The following is a 17,266-nucleotide window of genomic DNA, read 5'->3' on the forward strand; positions in this document are numbered from 1 at the left end:
TGACCATAATTCAGAGAAAAACTTTTTTTTCTTTTTTAATTATTATAATTATTTTCTTCGTTCTATTTCCCGACTTGGTCGACTTGTAGTGACAGTGGCAGATGGACGGACAGACAGACGGACGAAGCCCTCCTCTTCGCTCCTGAACTTTCCCTCACTTGCTCCTGCGCCAATTCGATACCGGCACTACGCGAACGACTCGATGTATAACACGTACAAGCGATATATATACATGCACATGGGAACTTGAGGAGAGCGACATCTGCTGTCTGGAGGTCGAAAATTTCTTCTCCCGCTCATAGACGCTACCGTCTTGGCAGCCGCTGGTGGTTTCGGGCAACGCGAGTTCCCTATTTAGCTTATGAAGGGGTTGGTTCCTCTTATTCGACGCCCTTTCTTCCCCTTGTAGCTTTGTTCAGCCTTCTCGAACACACAAGAGTCCCTGCTTTGCAAGGAGCATCATTGGTTCACCCTCTTGCTCACCAGCAACCATACATTGTCATAGGGCTGTGTGCAGTCACCACCTGCTTGCCTATTTCTACTTAGATGAGGTGTGGCTGGCTGCTTGCCCTTTAGCATCTTTTCTATCTGTAGCCATCTGTACTCTTGTCCTTGCGCTGCCTATTCTACTGGAAGGACGAAGCAATTGGGGCAGCACCGCCTACAACGTTTGTGGCAGGCGGGGCATCAGCAGTAGCCGGTAGGGACCAGTTAAACCAGTTGAAACAACGGAGGGAGAGAGAGAGAGAGAGACATAACTTTCGAACTGGGGACGTTCAGTTGGAGTAGGAGGGCTGCCGGAAGCTGCGTTACCGTAGTCGGCACGGAAGTAATCGCAATTGTTGGCCTCCCTGTGGCTGCCGGCTGGCTGACAACCCTGTGATTCGTGCAACGTCTGCGTTCTTGATGTCTCTCCTAAAAAGTCGTGCCTGGTCGCTACAGGCGAACCGCCGCTATTTTAGCCGTTCGCAGTATCGACAAGCGACCTTAGTCAGGCAAAATTAGCGGTGACTCCAGCTTTAGCGTCTTTATCTTGCAAAAAGTAGCAGGTTCCACGAGCCTCTACGGGATGAAGCTCAGTGGATGAAGGGGAAAGTGAAACAACCATTTCGGCTTGTCTTCGTCTGGGCGTAGTTTTGCACTTCCGATTGCGCCAGCAGTACCAATCGAGGCTGCAGAAGCAATGATAACAAGCGAGTCTGCCGCGCTGTTCGTGCAAGGACTGTGCGGAAGGGGAAGGGAAGCCGAAAACTTACGTACTTCTTTTCGTTATTCTCTGCTTTTCGACAGGTTCTCGTTTCGTGGAACGAATCGAGGCGATCTTTACCGGAATGAATTCTGTGCAAAACAGCGTTCTACGCTAACATCCCAACGGATGCGAAAGAAAAGGCTCAGCCGGCCGCATTTATGCCGATCCGACCACTTTCTGGCTACAGCCGTTGCCACCTCGAAATGGGTTTCGTTGTACGAGTTAGCTTCCTGCCGCCTAGCCGTCGCCGCTGACTATTGCTTTGACAGTCTATAGTTTGTACCGGCGGAAAGGCTAGCACTTTCATAAACACCCATACACACATAGACATTTTGTTTTTCAACCATCCGAAGCTATTCCCGAGTCAGGCGACGAAGTCGCAGGCAGCTGACGCTCTTATTCCTGTTTAACCTTTTCGTTTCTAACGTATACAATAAGTGTGAATTAATACAATCGAATTCCATGATCTGATTACAGTGTAATGTTGCAGATAGAAATTGGTTCTTTCGTTTATTGATCACGAAAGAGCCATTTTTGAAGACTGCCGAAGCTTTTGTTGTTATGGCCATTCGTAGTTAACACATGGCCAAATGTCATCACGTTCATGTGTGGTTAAGTGCCTTTCCGAAAAAAGCGGTAGGTGAAGAAGCAATTAAAACGCTGTCCTGGTTATTTTTTGCAGGCTCTCCAAATTGTAAGGACGATTTGCTGACCTCATATCGGCTCCCTCGGTCTCCGTCATAACGTATCGAGCAACAGCCAGACCTCACGTACACGTCAAAGACTACTTGCTTGTCTGTGCACATCGTATTTCTCTAACCATTAATAACGAGCGATTCGATTGGCCATTGTTGTAAGGGTATCACCAGTGCTTTACTTCGGTATCAGTTCGCTGGCGAAACGAAATAAAGGAGAGGGACCCATGCAACGCTGCGTGCAGGGGCTGGAGCATTCAGACGTTGCCATATTGCCTATGCTCATTAGCGCGAATAATGTGGACGGGAAAAGTGGTTGTTTCAGGAAATTTCGCCATCGCCACACCCGTCGGCCATCACAATCTTTGTTTTTCTTGAAACTCTTTAGTTTTCTCTAACCCGCCACGACTACAACCGACACCTCCCTATTCATGTTATTGCGAGCTTTAATCAGCGCATCAGTTTACTCCGCGCGAGGGAATGGAATATGGCGGACGATAGAAAGGGTAATAGATGCTCCATTCTTACGGTCCTTCGAACATATGATACAGGCTACGAATATTTCAAGGGCAAAAAAGTGGAGAGTTGTTAATAACATGGAAGGCGATTTAAAGTTCATTAGCAGTTTGTTGAAGCCACTTACCGGTAGTGTTTTCTGTCCGCAGATAGTGAAGCCCGGCAATTTTTTTTGCGCGAATCGATTGACGACCGAAGTTGTATCGAGATGTCTATAATGACGTGTTTATCTAGTAAGAATGATCTGAGAGCATCGTTTGTTTCATTGATTGGCAGGCCATGGGACGATTCTAAATAATTCTGTCGGTAACAATAAAACGATATACGATGAGAAAGGGTCTTTCTTATTTTTGTACTCCTGCCTATAATCTACTTATCTCTGCGGGAACACCGAGGGAGGGACTATAACACAGCCCGTTTCTGTGTTCGTTATAACACAGAATGCCGCTGAAAGATCGACAGAATTTGGCCTTAATAATGAAGCGTACGGTAAAATTGTATAGGTAAGTATTTGGTGCTGTGAATCACGATCGACAAAAATCTATAGAATATAGCTCTTGTGTCATATCTTGCATCATACAAATAAACTAAAAATGTAATCACGCTGATAGTTTCAAGGGGTTCACAAAGCGTGCCAGGCAAATATACGATATCTGCAGCCATGATCTTCACCAACACGCAGCCTGTCGTAACCTAACTGCCTCTACAACTGGGTCGGCAGAGCTAGTTGTAGAGGCAGTTAGGTCAGGTGGTAGTAGGCTAGTAGCAGAATTGTGTCCGACCCGAGCGGGGCCTACAGATGTTAAGGGAGTCGATTAATGAACATTAACACGTGTGGCCTGACTACTGCCACACAATTGCACACAAACACATCCGAAACGGAACGAGTGTGAGTCGACAAACGATAACGATTCTTCTTCCTCGCTCCGACATTAGTAATAGACAATCGACGCTGATGGGAGAAAGCCAAGTTAACTGGCCCCGTTTCCTCGTCCCTATCTTCGCCACTGGAAGCATTAAAAGCCTGGCCGGACTGTGACTCAACGCTTTCCGGCAAAATCTACTGGTGTTTAATGACACGAGCAAAAAAATAGTCGATGTTTAATGGCTCTCTCAAGCAGAATCTCACGAGAGCAGGGATCCTGACGAAATACGTCTGTTCGCCAAAGGCAACACAACTACATGTAATTTCATTGTAGGGGTTTGGAAGAACTGAGACTTTAAAGTTGCCATTCTAGCGTAACGCGGTCTGTTCAACAGAATTCATGTTCACATAAGCACATGCGATTGGTAACTGATAACTTTTGTGCGATAATAATTTGGACGGCATTGGCTGTCGCCCATCGCCCGCCATAGTGACTTTAGGATGCTCAATAGAACTGCTGCGTCAGTCGATCTCTAGTTCTGAATTAGAAAGGAAAAAGAACTTGAACTACTTCTCTGTTCAGCCAGTTCTTTTCTAGTAGGGTGTAATGTTAACCATCGATTACAATGGGCACGACTACTGAAGTTACCAAAGGATCGGAAATGAAGGCGGTTTCCTGTGCTTCGTAGCAATTGACCTGCTTGTGTTAAATAGTTGGATAGTCTTTCTGTAGCTGTTTGGGTAGGAACATACTCGTCCGGATTAGAAATCATGTCTACGTAGTGATCTACTTTTTTTTTTGTAGTCAGTGGAATTCCACATCTTACTTCAGTGAGTACTATTTGTTTTTTGACTTAGTATTGAGTTGTTAATTTGATGAACGCTTCAGGCTGTAATGTGTCTACATGTTTTTTCCTGCCAGTTAATCTGCCATTTAGTATAGAAATTTCCGTTAAATATTCAGCTTCACTCTTATCATTTACCTGTTATTATCTGTAGCAACTACTGATACATTCGGTCCCGACGACTCGTGGAATCAGTCGTATTTTTTAAACTCTCTCTTCGATTACACAGTAGCTGTTTCGAAAGAAAGCCAATAAAATAGCCAATAAAGCAAAATATGCATCACACTACTCGAATCCCTACCTTTATCAGTGAAACTTCGAATTAGGTTAGCATTGTATGGGTTGGCAGTCTTCATGAAGCCCTGCTCCGTTGCCGTGTAATTGTACAGCTCGAGCATATACTGTGGTGGCAGGACGTGCCCACGGAGCTTTGGCTCCTTCAGGCCAAACACTTGCAGTAGCCGTTTGCCGGCCCGAATCTCCTCAGCTGTCGTTGTTTGGCCTGATTCCGATCCATGGTAATTGCGATCGATGAGTTCCTGTCGACGGTGCTGCTGATGCTGTTGATATCGCGACGAAGAAAGGGGAAATGACGACACTTCTTGGTTAATATGAACATTTCGCGCAGTAGCGGCCGTTGTCGCCCAGCATATGACTGCCAGCAAAAGCGTCCGACATGTCATGTTGCCGCCGCCGCTTGACTGGTTATGTTGATCAATCGATCGGATTGGGCTAATGAGAACGGCTTCAGATCAGTTCGTAGCTGGTATAAATGCAGACCTTCACAGAACCAGCTACTTCCGTACGCTGAGCTCGGTATAGGGCAGCTCACCTTAGTCATAAGCACAGATCACGAACGCGTCCTCTCCGTGTCTTGTCGTACTAAAGTTCGTCCACGCATCACGCCGATATAATCATGGACAGCAACGCTGCAGCGTGTCCTGCTGCCCAGAATAAATCCGTTTCGATACTAAATCAATGTAGTCACTTGCCTGTCACGATGTACCGATGTGTTAGATTAAATGCAGATAGGAAGCCTCAGGATGAATTTAGCACTGGCGAAAACATGCTATCAGGCCGCGCGAGTTTAAACGGTGCTATTCGGGAGTTTCAATAATCTGTCGACAACGTTTAATACATTAAGGTAACGGCTTTTTCACCTATTTCAATGAAGTGTTTTGAGCAAAACGTTGACGGTGAATGCAACGCCCCACAAATGTTATTGGCTACATAGGCAAGAACGGACCGTTCGCATTTGGGTAGTGCCGAACCAACTCAATGTTGTGGTGAGAGGTAAAACTAATCGTCCTTCAATTTTGTCAACATGAGAAGCAACTGTCTATCCAAGAACCGTATTGTCAGAAGACGATCGGTGGCATTCGCTGTCGTCCTAGTAGAGAGAGCCTCTAAACGAAGCACTCAAAAATACTCATTATCATCTTTATCATCAGAAACCACAAAATCTAACGTAGATAAGTGCGGACGTAACTTTAACACGTCAATAGGCCGACGATCAGTCACCCACTGATGCGCATAAATAACACAAATGACGCCACGGCTCGATTGATATGTGCCATCACCAACAATTAATCCAGATATATTACCACAACTTCACAGCAGAAATAAGCAAGACAACGTTAAACATTGATGGTATAACGATTACGTTGCATCATTAAATTCCTCTTCGATCCTTATGCAGACTATGCCACGATGCCCTATTGCTGAGAGCGAATCAGAGTCTTCCAAACCTTAAGCAGCGCTTCGCTGGAACGCACGTCCGGCAGCGCTAACTTTACGGAGGTTCCGTTACGGCAGACGGAGTCTGTAATGGGCGCAATCACAGGTTTTCATGAGACACTCGGCCAAACACGACGACCATATGCTGATGTGCATTGCAACTGTGTACAACTTTTCCGGCGGGGAGGGGGGGGGGGTGAAGCCTAGAAACTCCTGCAGATTAAGACACTGTTGCAAAGAGTCGATCAACTTCGAAGTTTCTTTGAATAGACTCAGTCCAGAAACCAAGGCCAAGGCCTATTCGAAAAGTGTGTTCGCAACATTAAACTAAGCTGAGTTTTAACTAGTTGCTGAACGGGAACTTGCTATATTGTCCCATTTTCATTGCCTTTGTTGACCCAGATCAAGATTGCGCCTTACTGATGTGCTAGGTCAATTCAATATCTTTGACTATTAAACGAATGCCATTCAGTTTTCGATTCAGTAGTGCTTCTTGTATGTACAAGTTTCCTCTGTTCAGTGTATAAGAGCACGCCGTGTTCGACGAATGAACTCTTGGCGATAAGTAAATACGAGCTGCCAGCCGCTAGTTCGTGCCTGAAAAGACGATCCGTATCTCTGTTTCGTCTTCTCGTCCCTTTTCACCGAACCGACCAGCAATATGCTATGAAGGTCGAGCCGCAGCAGCTAGTACCTGTTTTCAGTTTGCGATTGATCCGCCTGCTTGATTGTTTTTGTATTCGGTGTTTTTAGTGTAGTTAGCCCCTATTCTCACACAAACAGACGTTATTGCTATTGTAGATTCCTAGTTCTTTTGCCTGTGGTGGACGCTGCGGTCTAACTAGAACCATCACAACGCGGCGTAAAACAAGTTCGGCAACAAGAGATAGATACTGGTAGAGACGACTGCCATGCACCGATAAATTCACATCGACGAGGTACTAATGTCCGATTTGCATCGGATCCGACTCGACGGACAAGGTCAATGGCGTGAGTCTGTTCCCGTTGGAGTAGCGGGTCCAACTTGCTTCGTCTTCCTTCTCTGCCGTTTCGCAGTGGCGGTAGCTAGGCGGTAGGCTAGTGGGCAGGCCCATCCGCATTCAGCTGAACGTATTGTACCACAACTCCAGCACAATTTAGTCGAAGTCGAACTGCGTGCGTCTGGCGCGGGATGTTGTTGTGGACACCGGCCTTCGGTAGGAGAGACCCCTGGCGTGGAGAGGGCGTCTGCTGGGAAAGGGTCACACGGCTAAGACGTCGCAGTTCGCTATGGCCTCGACTGCTCGCTGCTCATCGCCATACAGTTATAGCGCCGTGGACTAACACCGGAGTAGTAGAACCAGTAGTAGGCGAAGAAAGGTTTTCTTTTGGCCGTCGCCGTCGGCCAACGCCTGTGCTACTGGCTACTCGACTTAGGAATAGCTACTGAGGCGGAGGAGGTTCTGTTAGCGTTTACATTCACGTCCGCCAGTCTTCCACCGTTCGCTTATGTTTGTATTCTCCGCTACAGCGTTAGACAGCCCCTGCTCTGACAGAAGCCTGAGTCAGGCTGGGGCAGAACCTGAAGTTCGAAACTCAAACCTCGCCAGTCAGATTACCGATTCGCTTCGATATCTGGCCAAAAGACGCAAGCAAAGCCCAGACTGGGCATAACACTAACGGAGCTCAGCTCAAGCGACGGAAGGGTATAGCAGGCAACAGGTTACATGCGGTAGGATGACCGAGTAAGTAGGTGATAGCAGACAAAACCGCTCGGGACCTAGGGGAGTTCAGGGTTCCTTTAAGCGGATGGCCGCCTAGCTATCGCCCCTCAAGCGTTTCCTCGTTCGGTCGCTGGATCGTTAGTTGGTGGGCTTTTTGGTCGATCAGGCTACTTCTGAACTTTGGCGACTGCTCAAGCGTTTTCGATTTTCAGATGTTCAACACGTTTGGGTATATCCATAGAAGAGGAGATCGCAAGCGAAGCAATCGGCCAGATTTGAGATGGCCCCACGTGGCAACGCAAGGTTAGAATAGCAAAAGTATACAACTGCCAAACGATGAACAGAACTTCACAGCGTTAGTTGTAAATGTTAGTGGTTATGGATGTAGCAGACGGCTAATAGCTAACGAAACATTTGTCGAATCTGTGCATTTTCAGATAAAATTGCTCACTACTACGCTAAGTTGGCTGTGCAGTGCTCATATGTAATCAATAGATGATAAAGCATTCAATGATCTGAGCAAATCAGATCACTCCTTATCATTTCATCGCTGATATAATCGTTGTTCGATTAAAACGATATATAAATACATATTAGTACCCGAGCGAAAAAAGATGGCTAATTATGCCTTGCTAACTTGTTTCGTGTGCAATAAGAATCGTAAAAGCTAATCGACGATGGTAAGTTCACCTCCACATACGTGTGGGCTCCTTTTTGCCGGAAAAATCTAGTTTGGGTACGTACATTGCTAAAAATTAACGTAGTAAAGCATCTAGGGCATGCTGAGGATATACTTATTGGAAAACCAGTAAGATAAACTAATCGATACGCTGATATGTCGATGTAGTGCGCTTGCGTTATTAGGCATATTTGAATCGGTAACTTAACGCCTCTAAAATGCTAATTTAACTTAGAATTGCTCATAATATTGAGCAGCATTATTGTTCGGGAAAATCACTCGATGAGCGAAGTGTCATAGGTCGATATTTGTTTTTTGACAATGATTGGCTACACTGGCTATTATTACATTACAACTGAAGTATAAAAAGGGTCTAGATCTGACTCAGTCTTTGAAAGTATGAATGAACCCTATCCAACTTATAAATAAAGGTCAATCCGATTCCTGGGTCGGAATGTTGACACTTCAACAAAAATGCCCAAACGACGTGGCTCTTATTCTATCTCCACCCATCGTAAACGGTAGAAGCAGCCACAGCCATTTAACCGACAGAAATATATGAGGATCGACTTGGTGCGATCCGTAAATGCTCGATCCGGTAAGTACACTGCCGAGCGTCTCGACCCCTTTGAGTGACAAGACCGCTTTCTCATCTTTGCTTCTAATTGGCTGCCAATCCCTCAGCCGTGCTGCCGTGGCATCATTGCACGATCAGGATGACGTCGGGAAGAAGCTTTTCGTCCTCGTTTCGCTCATCCAAGACGTCACTCGCCCATCCACATTTTCCACCTTCTATCTCTAGGGGATATGGACACGTTGGACGTACGGCGACAGCCATAGACAAACAGTACACTTCTTAAACCTAACTGACACCTCGATAAGCCCCAAACAAGAAAGTTCTCCTATTACTCTTCAATAAGAACATACGGGGACGGGATTGTCTACGAACGATAGTACACTGAGCGAACAGACCGTCGCCAGGCCGGCGAACGATGAGTTACTAGCAAGTCGCTGGCCTGTCCTTCCAAAATTCACACTCATATGGGCCAACTGAATCTGGTGGATGATAGGGCGCCGACGACAGTGAGTGAAGGCCGCAGTGGGCGAATCAGTTTCGTATGCTGCTCCAAAGTCTTCCTAAAAATATTTTCCCAAAGCCAGCACCAGGATAGTATCGGTGATGGGCGCGCTTGGTAATGGGCACAGCTGGTAGCCATGCAGCTAATGTCGAGGTGGCTGTCTACGCAAGGAACTCGCCACTAAGGCAAAGAGGAACGGCTAGAAGCCAATAAAACGATAAGAACGAACGGAGGAATGAGTGGGATAATTGGCGCATCCGACGATACATGAACGAGTCTCTCAAAGTTTCAGCAGATGGGTGTCTAACCGGCTGCTAGCTGACCCCATGCCGTACACGCTGCACTCTTCGAGAATCTCATTAAGTGCTAATTAATGCTCTAAATAAACACCGTAATTACGTATGTGCCAATAAAGAAACGGGAGCCAGTTCTAGCAAACTAGATAGCGAGCTGCCGAAGCAACGCTGAAGGAAGATGGACGACACGAATAGATAAATATATTGGACAAAGAAGCATGAAGCGAGCGGGTGTCAAGAATCTATCGCGTGTTATGTAAAATAAACTCGATAAGGAAACTGACAGTTGTTGTGCTAAGTGGGAACAGAAATGAGAAAAGTTGATAAAAATCGCGAGAGAAATTTTATATATCTATATAGAATATGTCCGGTAAACTATATAAAATAGCAAACATAAAAACATGGAAAAGAACATGACAGATTCATCACTATCATTACAGGTGATAGTATGCACACAGCTGCTAGATGAAGCGAGTTAGCCGGTTTAAGAGTGAAGTTCCTTCAATGGCCCATTTTAGGACTTTTTTTTCCTGTCAGTGGGGAGAACGCTTGCCCTCAAGAACCAACTGGCTTTTTGAATATTTAGCTACGTTCTAATTTCCTTTTCATAGATTTGCTGATAATGGTGAAGAGGCATCGTTACTTCGTGTGTGACAAAACAGGACGAGAAGCTTGTAAAAGGACTTTGGTTAGTTCTTGTTGCTTTCGAAAGGAGCCTGCAAGTGGACCGTGACAGCGGACCCTATGCCCCCAATAGACCGTTCCTCCTAGTGAACTCATAGAAACCCATAAACAATTCTGCGAATCAAAGGCATTAGAAACTACTAGTAAAATGTAACAGCTTTGTGGTTTGTACATTTAGAAAGTATTTAAAAGGTCTGTGCAGATCAGTTAATTTCGGTCGAGTCTTTCACAGTTACGCTGGGTATGCCAGGCTTATATTATTTTTCACGAATTGTTGCTGAACCATCTCGAATGGCACACTATAAAGTCTCTATAAAGTTAACTGCTACATAAATCTAGGCCACTTCCTCCGCATAGGATCAATGGATGGATCTGAATGAGTATATTGTTACAAGGGCACCCGCCGTATAGTTGTAATAGGCTCCTTAGATACGGTTCGCAGAAGACTGTCAAGCGTTACTTTACCAAGGCGGCGTCAAAAGATATCAATTACTCCCGGTACAAGTCGGGACAACCAAATCTATATATAACATTTTCCGACTATAACTAATTTACAGTTGTATTGTTCGCCAGTGACCGAAGTTCTAATCCAGTGATATCTTTTACCACGACGTGGCGTTACTATAGTCATTAGATGCGGTAAAACGCAAGCCTGAAAGCATTACAACGGAACTTCAGATCACTGCAGACCTGATTCTTTGTAGCTCCTTAGACGTACAGCATACACAACAGAGCATCAAATCAATAGCTACGCCTGCGAATAATAATGTGCGATATATGTATACAAACAGATATAATGGATATCTTTTCGCTCTGCTTAGTACTAGCCGGATTCGTTGGTTCAACTCGGTGTCTTCGCTAGGAACAAAGCCGTACTTCTTTTGACGCGTGAGGTTAAGCTGTTCTCCAGCCAATGACGGGCGGAACAAGTGCTGCCAATGTGTGCACTCAGGGGCCACAAATGGAAGCAACGGAGAACGATCACCGACGGCCCACGTCGACGAAGGAAAAGCAATCTAATCTATACAGCATCATGGCACGCCAATCGCCAACAAACAAAGCATGATCAACTATGCGATGGGGAGAAAAAGATTAAACAGGCGAGCTAGGTAAACGCGGCTTCGTCAGAGAGCCTCTATCGGTGTGGTAGCCATATATACGCGTGCTATCTTTTTCGTAAAACAAAAGTGCACTGGCCAACTAAAAGTAGATAGAGAAGCGTCCTTCCCATCTGTGCGTGCATAAAGAATCCCCTCCACAGAAGAAGGGTAGAAAAGCGTTTCTAGGTATCAAAGCCAAAATGGTAGCGCTACGAAAGAAAAAGCTAAGGCTTTGGATTTTGTGCTCAAAAGTTCTTCCACGATAAGCAATGGTGCTCTTGCTTTTTATAGTGCAGTTTAACGTTAAATATGATAAAGCAAATATAAGTTAGATTTGTAAGGATCAAGTTGTTTATTGCACAGTGTACTTCCCGAAGTGCTAAAATGATTAGTATTAATTGTTGAAATATCAGCAGGAATTCAAGTAATATATAAACATGTTTGAGTTTTAGTTCGAAGAGATAATTCGATTATGTGATCCAAGTTTTTTTCTCAGGATAGGACGTCGGTTGTTATGGCCATTCCAGGTGTATCATTTTTCTCTAAGTACTCGTCATCTTCGCAGAGTGGCCAGAAATGGTCATGGGAGCCCTAGATTCGAAGCACAAATGAATCATCCTTAGGAATTATTCGTTTTGGAAAGTACGCTGCCCAACATGTAAGCATTTTGCTCCTAGAAGGACCCTAACAGGAAGTGAAAACCTCGCTAGAGGCGTTCTTCTAGCAACGTTTTGACGAAACATCAATATTATATAACCAAATCTGTCATAAATCGACTAAACCTATTAGCACCACAGTCATCTACATCCTTGGAAGATATAGCACGGAATCCTATAAGGATAATTATATCATACTTCATACCGTTGTTGAGAAATGCTTAACCAAACAGATAACCTACTCCAAAGTGAATCGTTGTCAAGACCTTCCATAATGCTGTCTTCTAGTCATCATACGTACAGATTACAGTATCATTATAGAAAACGGTTACTTTTTTAATGAAATTGTTTCATTGTATATACGACCCTTAAAATGTGTTAAACGTGTCTGTTACTAAAAAGAGTAAAGCTATTTTAGCCCCGTCTAAAACCCTTTTTTTTAATTTTAGTTTTTCTCGGTGTAAAATCTGTTCCATTGCTATTTAGCGAAGTGAGAAAGTGTTGAGGTGGACAAATGTCTTTACATAGATAGTGCGAATACTTTTCGTTAAGACGCCTCACTATACGTGCAAAAGACATGATCTTGACATCTGCATTTATATCATTCCTTTAGCAGGCTAGCACCTTGTTCTATTGTTCCATCGAATCCTTATATACTCTGTTCAATAATTATATCCAACAAAATGGAGCTATGTCTTTTAACACGATCTTGCCTATCATACGTAGGATTCTATGCAGGCCTAATAGCGAACCCACTCTTCATACCTAACTACCGGCTACTTAGTCGATTTTTCCAGTTTTTCTTTATGAATCTCTATGTATTTTCTTCAGAATTAAGTGGCCAGTTGACATGCTACCATCGCTATCGCTGTAAAGTGACATGATCTTGTCGGCCAACGCCGATAATGTAATCCAGCCCTATCTTTTATCATCTTCTTCGTTTTAAAATCCTCCACCGTTCTACTTAAGCAGATTGCTTGACGAACCTAGAAGTTGGATAATGCCGCTCCTACAAACTGAACCGCTATACAGCTTTTTCCGTACCCGACAAGGACGATCGCTTTCTTTACCGCTCCGCAAAATTAGTAAATCTATATATCGACAGACCAAACCGCCCACTTGCAGATTCATCGTACGCTTGAGAACCCCTGGATGTCTCGGGGATGGACTGGATTTCCGCCGGGATCCCGTGCGCGTCGGCACTCGGCCATTCAGCTAAGGATAGAATCTCTCCGCGTCTAGACCATGGAACAAGACGTTGGTCGTTTCCTGTTAGCTACGCCTTCGCTTTTCTACTTCTCTTTCTATAGAAAGACAGACGATTAGCAAGCTTTTGAGGACAAGCAATACGACATATGCACGTTGTGTACGAGTGCGTGCACGGTTTTTCTCCGATAAGCGGCTGTTACGGCTTTTTCCCGAGATGATACATCGGGAAAAGCACGAATATGCAATCGACAGCGGACGTCCTTTCTCCGTTGCAGTGTTACGTGTATCTGTCGGATCTTTTTTCCATATCCGGTATGAGCTTGAACGTATCTTGGCAGTACACTTAATGGCAAAGCTGTATTAGAAGAAGAAGAAGAAGAAGAAGAGAGGTGTTACGATGCGAACGTGACTTTTAATTATAGTGTAAGTCGTATCATTGCCGTATGTTGTTGCCTAGCAAGCAAAAGGTCCTACCGATAATATCCGCTCGTCCGTAAATCGCCATTATCAAAGGGAATACTACTACATAGCACTAAGTATTAGAGCAGAAATCGTCGACCTAGTTATTCAACTAGTTCACAAACGACGTCATCAAAAATTATCTTACAGGTAAGATTCTCGAAGATTTGTCAAGATACATTCATCATGGCACCTGCTAGATGATGACACACTCTTATGTATAAAGACCTATTTGTTCAATGGAATACACAGCGGACACTACAGCGGAAAAAGGCGCAAAAAAATAGCGCTATACACTTAGTATAGAAATTTCGCTGATATGAAAATTCCTTATTCTACGAATAGAAAGTCGAACAAACACCTGAAATAGTTGTCTTTAAACATCATTTTAATTCTACTTGCATTATGAAAAGAAAACATACAAAAAAAAAGTACGCCGTATTGACAAAAGAAAAATCTACTATAGTCCCAGAAACATAGAACTTTAACTCTTCCAGATCAAACCTGCAAACTGAAAAAATAATTCAAGGATGTAAATCTCCTTCCATTAGATTCTGATATTAATATGGCAAAAATGTGACTCATAAGTGTAGCTGCCGTATCATCACTATGACGGTGGTTATCGGTACGTAGCTAGATCAGTTTACCAGTATCTAGCCGTTGAAGCGGAACATGCGCATAAACAGACAAGTAACACGTCGGTAGAAGAACGCATTGCCGGGTAAAGAAGCAGAAGCCCAATAGAACGCGCAAAATATTATCGAAATGTAGGCAGTTTTTCGTATGGCATCTTTGCCATTGTTGACGCGCAGATGCTACGGCGCGTAACGGCACACACGGATCCAACACGGTTCGACAAGACACCTCCTCTGTTCCTCCTGCGTTCATAAGGAGACGACAGACAGCGAATGGATCCATAAGGAGGTACTCATAAGGGGAACGGAAACTAGCGAACGAGCGACTCGTGCGTGCTCGAGCACGAGGGGACCGATAATGAATTTCATTCAGGCTTTATTAATATATTGTTGCTCCTGTCTGCTTTGTTTCTATCCCTATTTTATTTTGTCTGCCGGTTTTTACTCTGTTACAAATATCCCACATGTCCGCTTGACTCGTTCAACTGCAACACAAACATACACGCACGCACGTACGTACGCACGCACGCACCAACACGCGTGTACGCAGTCATCTGAAAATGTTACATCATAGTTGGACGCGTTCAGGTTGTCGCACTGGCGGTGTTTGGGAACGTCGTCTTATCAGTTCGGTCGTTTGATTTTGTCTATCTACTTACTATAACGGCATTGATTCAGTTGACGTTGTCTAGTAAAGAACCGGCGAATACAGAAATTAAATAGGTTTGTGGGCGACACGGAACATCTAGGAAGATCATGTTATCTTCGCGTATTGTTTTGCTTGGACACATTGCACATTAAGCAGAATCGAGTAGAAATTGATTAAAATGCGTTTATAGCTTGTCCACGAGATGGCATTGATGTTTATCTAGCCCGTATATATAATTAGCCTGTCGATGAAGGAGATTATTTGCGCCAACAGGGAACTAATTACAACGGCTTAGAGCACAATTCGATTCTATCAAATGGTATACAGTTCTTCGTGTGTAACTATGCCCTTGGGGAAAAACGACGTTGCCATTGAGGTTACATGCTACCGACTATTACCATAAAACCTTGCATATATCGATGATTTTGTTTCTCACCTGTAACGTAAGCACCTCAATATGTATGCTTATAGCGTACGGGAGAAACGTGACTAAAGTCAAGTTAAAATCATTACATTCAAATCCAATTGCAAATATAGGCAAAACAAATTGTGTACACTACCAAAGTCGAGTATCGATCAACTGATATTTTTCCCAGGGAGACAAAAAATTACCACTGCAATGTTACGTAAATAGGTGGCATCAAGTACCTCATGAACTTTACGCATCAGTTACAATTAGCCATGTCGTTAAGCGATGGCAGAAAACCTCATGTTGTCTGCCATAGCTTACCATTGAAAGCAACAGTTTTCTGGCCTGCGGCCGAGAAATACTGTCCACATTTTCTGAGTTAACTAAGTCTCCTCGCTCTGCATAGTATAAGTAGGAAATTTCAGTTAGGCCCACGACTAATACTTATAGTTTTGTAACGTTGCTAGCGGTATCGTCTCTCTCTCTCTCTCTCTCTCTCTCTCTCTCTTAGTCTATGATGCCTTTACTCCTTTGATGCTATAGTCTATGTTTCCTGCTTCTTATCGCTTCGTCGCCGTGTATTGCCATAAGGTTCTTTCTATCTCGCCTAGACACTTTGGCCTGCTTCATCAAGTAGAAAGAAACAGATAAAAATAATACGAGCATAAAAGACGATTCAAAAGCACGTCCCTATGGCAAACGGAAGACTGCCATGTGGCCAGAGGCAAAATTGAGATCGAAAAGCAAATCACGAATTCCGGCGTCCTCTGGTATCAGGGCAACGCCACGGGGAGCTCTCAGTATTTACCAAGCAACGCTTTACCACCTTTTCTACTACTACTACTACTACTACTACTACTACTAATGCCATCGCTAGAGTTGCCCTGGTATCTGCAGTTTTCCAGTCTCGTCTCTTCCCCGTTCTTTTACCTTGTTAATAGAAGAAATAGCCGAACCTTCATTGGCAGAACGTGCGTGCCTGTCAAGTACCCTGAGGGCCCACGTCACTGCTCCTAAGGCCATCACACTAACGCTTCAATCACGGTCTGCACCGCAAAAGCAGTGGCAGCCACGGCGACGGCAATTAGAGCTATAGAAGTAGACCACTTCGTCTTTTTTCCCTATCGTCACCATCATATATTTGCGTTTTCTCAGGTTTCATCGCAAGTGCCTCATCGGTTATTTTTGCGCTCAGTTTAGCGGTCACCACTCCCACGGGAAATTCCTATGCGTTTCGAAAAGTATAGAAACTGACAGTATAGGGGATCTGCTGGGTCGTCGACTGAAGAGTATATGACAGAGACCACGGTAATGGCTGTTCTGAGCACCAACACTGCGGAGCACATTCTACGTTAGGTTGGGCCTTCGCAGAAGTTCGGGATTTGGCCAGCGGCTGCATAATGCACAGGTTCGCCTCCTGTTACCAGCAGATGACGAACAACCTCAGACACCGCATCGTGGCTTCACATCGTATTCATAATGTCATTGCTCTTGGTTTTTAGGCTTCGTGGGGTTCTTGGATTTCTATAAATTCCACTACCACCGTAGCTGGCTTCGTTTCCTCTGCAGGCAGGTAGCCCCTCTGCATCCGTTGTTCGACACCGCCATTCGGTTTTGAAGACGGAAAAACGGGAACCTAAAGCTCCAAAGAATAGAACAGGCGTTGAAATGTCACAGACCTTGCACCCGGCAGCCACAGGCTGAAGCCTTACCTTTGCTTCCACAATCTATATGGCAAGCAGTATTCCATAAGAACGGTAAGCCCTGTTCGTCAGGCCGCAGTTCGTACACAGACGGAGAG

The 17,266-nt window shown here is 44.5% G+C and overlaps 1 protein-coding gene and 1 long non-coding RNA gene across 2 annotated transcripts in view; one reads left to right on the forward strand and one right to left on the reverse strand.

Annotated features, from left to right (window-relative positions):
- Positions 1-2,795, forward strand: part of LOC111261772 (uncharacterized) — a 33,624-nt gene extending 30,829 nt beyond the window's left edge. Inside the window, exon 3 of the long non-coding RNA XR_002681200.2 lies at positions 1,932-2,795. This is a non-coding gene — a long non-coding RNA (uncharacterized LOC111261772). The remainder of the gene's footprint in view (positions 1-1,931) is intronic.
- The window catches only part of LOC111261769 (bone morphogenetic protein 7), a 50,552-nt gene extending 44,454 nt beyond the window's left edge, over positions 1-6,098 (reverse strand). The window contains exon 1 of the mRNA XM_022835513.2: positions 4,472-6,098. Within this exon, the coding sequence (XP_022691248.1) occupies positions 4,472-4,853 (382 nt within the window). The 5' untranslated portion in view covers positions 4,854-6,098. The remainder of the gene's footprint in view (positions 1-4,471) is intronic.
- Positions 6,099-17,266: the final 11,168 nt, after the last annotated feature.

Source organism: Varroa jacobsoni, unplaced genomic scaffold (genome assembly GCF_002532875.2).
Source record: "Varroa jacobsoni isolate VJ856 unplaced genomic scaffold, vjacob_1.0 scaffold_593, whole genome shotgun sequence".
Lineage (NCBI taxonomy): Eukaryota > Metazoa > Arthropoda > Arachnida > Mesostigmata > Varroidae > Varroa > Varroa jacobsoni.